Here is a 5,364-nt window from a genome sequence, read left to right as displayed (position 1 = left end):
TTGGCATGGTGTCATGTCATGATACTAACATGCTATGGTAAAAAATTTGGCTAAATTGCAACAAATCTTGGTATAAGCTTCTTTCAAACCATAGCTTCTCTCAGCAATGATCATGGTTCTGAGAGGGAACGTGTCACCTTTGTGTATGAAACAATATAAGATGCCTCCCCCTTGATTTTCTTTACAGAGGCAACATAGAACTATATGAGTGTCATATTAAATTTTGGAATTATTCCGGGTTTGTTTGTCCTTTTTATACATTAAATGAGTTTCTGGTCATTTAATGTGCATAATTCAAATTTTAACTACAAGCACATGCTACAGTGCACCAAAGTTGGTTAAAAAATCACATGTGTGTCCTCGGGTAAATTTCTAGGTCCCATGCAAGAAATGGGAATGAAATTCAAACATCTGGGCGTCGTGGCTCGGCCGGAGACATTGAGAAACTTGGTTTTTTAATTCCTGTAAATCCAAAACACGCATGGAAATCATGAAACTTGGCTTGGTGTCATGACATGGCAAAACATGTTGTGGTAATTTTGTTGTTCGATTTGCGAAGGCGCACACAGTAACAATCAACAAAGTCATTTTGGAACAAGTGTTATCATGTTACAATCGGAAACACAAGTATTATTGAAACCGTGGGTATTCTACTTACCATTTACGTGTCGCCACGCGTCCCCTTTTTTATTAGCTAGGAGGCGCTGTGCAGGGTAGCTATTTGAGTATGGGAGGCGTGCGATCAGACCCTTGTGCATGCTTATCAGGACGAGAGCCCTTTGACCTCCATCTGCCGCCCACCTCTCTCCCAAGGTCTCCATTAATGGTGCCAGAGCCCCTGTTTAATGGCGTGGCTATGTCTCACTCGACTGAAATTTAAGAGAGAGAAAAGAAAATATGAAAACAAAATTTTGCACGGATCTTGATGTAAGATTCGACGGACCTATATAGCATCTATTGCGACTTATAGAAAGACTGATGAATATATAAGGACGACGACAGTGGATAATAATTGTCTTACATAATTAGGAAGATAATCAAAAAAGCCACATGCGGCTACACCCGAAATACACAAGGGCAAAAGAAGAAGGAAGACGCATACAACGATATGGCTCGCTAATCTCTACTTTCTTGATGCGCTGTAGGTCGCGGAGACTAGTTCCCGCGGCGAGCGGCGATGATCTCTTTCATCAGTTTGATGCCTTAACACGCTGCTTGGCAGCATCCAAGGATTACTTCACCAGTCTTTCGCGCTCGATGCATAGCATGGTATTCTCGTCCATAAGTTTCTTGACGATGACGCATGTCCTCTTCAACAAGGCAGCGGTCTCCTCCGCCTGCTTCGCCCTTCCAGCCTGGAGCTTCGCATTGCCCTCCCGTAGTTGATGGATGACGCCAGTAGCCTGTTCAAACGAGGCTTTCATGTCGTCCTGCAACCTCGCCCAGCCGGAGATCTGACCCATCTGGCTATGGACGATCGCATGCAAGCGCATGGAAGAGTCATCGCCTGCTCGCAAGACATTTTCCCAGGCCACCGCGGTGCAGCGGGACGTCTCTTCTACATTCGCAGTGCGGCGGGACATCTCTGCTGCTTCTGCGGCACAGCCGGACCAGTCTGCTGCATCGACGATGCGGCGGGACCTCCGTGCTACTTCGGCGGCACGCGGGACCTCTATGCTGCTACTTCCACGCGGCGAGACATGTCGGGTGCTTTCGCAGCATGGCGAGACATCTCTCGTGCTTACACTTCTATGCTCGCCTCTCCCTGGTGGTAACCTCTCGACCCAGAACTCACGTTGGCCATGGCAGACGCAAGGGAAGGATGCTAAATGACTTGTTTGTTTTTGTGGATGAGGAGTTGAGGAGGAATGTGCAGTCATCATGGCATAGTAGTATTTATAACCGAGTACTGATACACTCCTAAGTGGGAAACCGTTTAGGTTGTGATCAGTGTGAATAGGTTTGCAATTAAATATGGCGTGGTGGTAATTTGGAATGTGATGAGACGCAAGCTCAAAATTTATGCCATGGTACTTCTTTTTCGAAGTGCGGCACTATTTCCGGATGGCGTAATGTGGGCACGTGTTCTCGGCCATGGTGTATCATATGCCATGGTACTTCTTTTTCTACTGCTGTGTACGTGCAATAACTGGCACCGTTGGATACATATCTTATGGTTATTGGGGCATTCGATAGGAATAGCCTCATGGCGGGCTATACACTAGTCTTTTTTCACATGCAATACATCAACACATATCGTCTCTCTCCCTCTTTCCCACGCACACATCTAGTCTCTCGGGACTTCTCGCATGCACCATCTCTAGCTCCCTAGGTCGATGCCACCCAAATACACTTGTACTCTGGAGGCGCGATGTTTTAGTTAATGTGCAGACCGTACACGGCACCAGCATGACACGAGCTTCGTCTGCATGGTGCGCAGTCGGGTGAGTACTACTAGTAGTAGTACTACTTTGATGTGTCGCATCAACTCGCACAAGTATGCAACACTTTCTGAAACAAGCATATACTAAGCTGCTTATACTTCTTACCAAAGGGATCTTTATATCCAACAGACACAAAATATCCGTTTGCCTGTTGGAAATTACTTTAACAATTGATCTGATGTCGAAGTAATTGCTGCATCACCACCAAAACCCACCATCTCTTAAGCTAAAGTAGACCGAGCTAACCCCTATATTAGCATATTACTAAGATAAACAGAAGGCACTGTAGAATCATTTAGGAGGTGATCTTGTCAATCTGAATGTGGAAAGAGGCCGTCCTCGACAACCCAGCCCCGGCCAGCAGCTTGGGCGGAACTATGAAGAAGGTCAGCTCCTGCACGGCGACGACGCTAGGATCCTTGCTGCTTGTCACCTCCATTTCCACCTTGACGGTGTCGTTCCTGCCTTTGGGCTCCCGTGCCGGGCCGTTCGCCCACAGCTTGGCCATGTAGTGCAGCAGTGGGGACGCCCCTGCTCTGATGAAGATGACCAACACGGCGATAGGCGCGCCGATGTCGAGCATTCCGCCGACCAACAAAAACATGCGGCCGTCCTCCTCCGCGAACAGCAAGAGCCGTGGCTCCGACAGTGGCACTTGCAGCTGGAGCACCTTCCCGTTCTGGATCCTGTGCATGGGCATGTTGGGGAACGTAGTAATTTCAAAAAAATTCCTACGCACACGCAAGATCATGGTGATGCATAGCAACGAGATGGGAGAGTGTTGTCTACGTACCCTCGTAGACCGAAGCGGAAGCGTTGATGCAACGTAGAGGAAGTAGTCGTACGTCTTCCCGGTCCAACCGATCCAAGCACCGTTACTCCGGTACCTCCGAGTTCTTGGCACACGTTCAGCTCGATGACGCTCCCCGGGCTCCGATCCAGCAAAGCTTCGGGGAGGAGTTCCGTCAGCACGACGGCGTGGTGACGATCTTGATGTTCAACTGTCGCAGGGCTTCGCCTAAGCACTGCTACAATATGACCGAGGTGGAATATGGTGGAGGGGGGCACCGCACACGGCTAAGGAACGATCACGAAGATCAACTTGTGTCTATGGGGTGCCCCCTGCCCTCGTATATAAAGGAGTGGAGGAGGGGAGGGCCGGCCCTCTCTATGGCGCGCCCTAGGGGAGTCCTACTCCCACCGGGAGTAGGATTCCCCCTTTCCTAGTCCAACTAGGAGTCCTTCCATGTAGTAGGAGTAGGAGACAAGGAAGGGGAAGGGAGAAGGGAAGGAAGGAGGGGGCGCAGCTCCTCCCCCTAGTTCAATTCGGACTAGGCCTTGGGGGGCGCTCGGCCTGCCCTAGGCAGCCCCTCTCTCTTTCCCGTAAGGCCCAATAAGGCCCAATACTTCTCCCCCCGTATTCCCGTAACTCCCCGGTACTCCGAAAAATACCCGAATCACTCGGAATCTTTTCGATGTCCGAATATAGTCGTCCAATATATCGATCTTTACGTCTCGACCATTTCGAGACTCCTCGTCATGTCCCCGATCTCATCCGGGACTCCGAACTCCTTTGGTACATCAAAACTCATAAACTCATAATATAACTATCATCGAAACCTTAAGCGTGCGGACCCTACGGTTCGAGAACAATGTAGACATGACCGAGATACGTCTCCGGTCAATAACCAATAGCGGGACCTGGATGCCCATATTGGCTCCTACATATTCTACGAAGATCTTTATCGGTCAGACCGCATAACAACATACGTTGTTCCCTTTGTCATCGGTATGTTACTTACCTGAGATTCGATCGTCGGTATCCAATACCTAGTTCAATCTCGTTACCGGCAAGTCTCTTTAGTAGTTCTGTAATACATCATCCTACAACTAACTCATTAGTTGCAATCCTTGCAAGGCTTAAGTGATGTGCATTACCGAGAGGGCCCAGAGATACCTCTCCGACATTCGGAGTGACAAATCCTAATCTCGAAATACGCCAACCCAACATGTACCTTTGGAGACACCTGTAGAGCTCCTTTATAATCACCCAGTTACGTTGTGACGTTTGGTAGCACACAAAGTGTTCCTCCGGCAAACGGGAGTTGCATAATCTCATAATCATAGGAACATGTATAAGTCATGAAGAAAGCAATAGCAACATACTAAACGATCAGGTGCTAAGCTAATGGAATGGGTCATGTCAATCAGATCATTCAACTAATGATGTGATCCCGTTAATCAAATAAAAACTCTTTGTCCATGGTTAGGAAATATAACCATCTTTGATTAACGAGCTAGTCAAGTAGAGGCATACTAGTGACACTCTGTTTGTCTATGTATTCACACATGTATTATGTTTCTGATTAATACAATTCTAGCATGAATAATAAACATTTATCATGATATAAGGAAATAAATAATAACTTTATTATTGCCTCTAGGGCATATTTCCTTCAGTCTCCCACTTGCACTAGAGTCAATAATCTAGATCACATCGCCATGTGATTTAACATCAATAGTTCACATCTTTATGTGATTGGTTCACATCTCCATGTGACTAACACCCAAAGGGTTTACTAGATTCAATAATCTAGTTCACATCGCTATGTGATTAAGACCAAAAAAGTGATCATGTTTTGCTTGTGAGAGAAGTTTAGTCAATGGGTCTGCCACATTCAGATCCGCATGTATTTTGCAAATTTCTATGTCAACAATGCTCTGCATGGAGCTACCCTAGTTAATTGCTCCCACTTTCAATATGTATCCAGATTGAGACTTAGAGTCATCTGGATCAGTGTCAAAACTTGCATCGATGTAACCCTTTACGACGAACCTTTTGTCACCTCTGTAATCGAGAAACATATCCTTATTCCAGTAAGGATAATTTTGACCGCTGTCCATTGATCTACTCCTAGAT

General features: G+C 46.8%; 1 protein-coding gene across 1 annotated transcript; it reads right to left on the bottom strand.

Annotated features, from left to right (window-relative positions):
* Positions 1 to 2,739: 2,739 nt before the first annotated feature.
* LOC125513648 (uncharacterized) lies at positions 2,740 to 3,144 on the bottom strand. Its single transcript, XM_087530026.1, has one exon. The coding sequence runs from the start codon at positions 3,142 to 3,144 to the stop codon at positions 2,740 to 2,742; it is 405 nt and encodes a 134-aa protein (XP_087386152.1).
* Positions 3,145 to 5,364: the final 2,220 nt, after the last annotated feature.

The sequence above is a fragment of the Triticum urartu genome, chromosome 6A, assembly GCF_056163025.1.
Source record: "Triticum urartu cultivar PI428250 chromosome 6A, HENAU_Tu73, whole genome shotgun sequence".
NCBI lineage: Eukaryota > Viridiplantae > Streptophyta > Magnoliopsida > Poales > Poaceae > Triticum > Triticum urartu.
Note: the sequence above shows the minus strand (reverse complement) of the source record. Positions and strands in the feature narration are given on the sequence as shown.

What these genes read in the sequence shown, in the direction of transcription:
- LOC125513648 (XM_087530026.1), bottom strand. Translation starts at nt 3,144, where the DNA reads ATGCCCATGCACAGGATCCAGAACGGGAAGGTGCTCCAGCTGCAAGTG.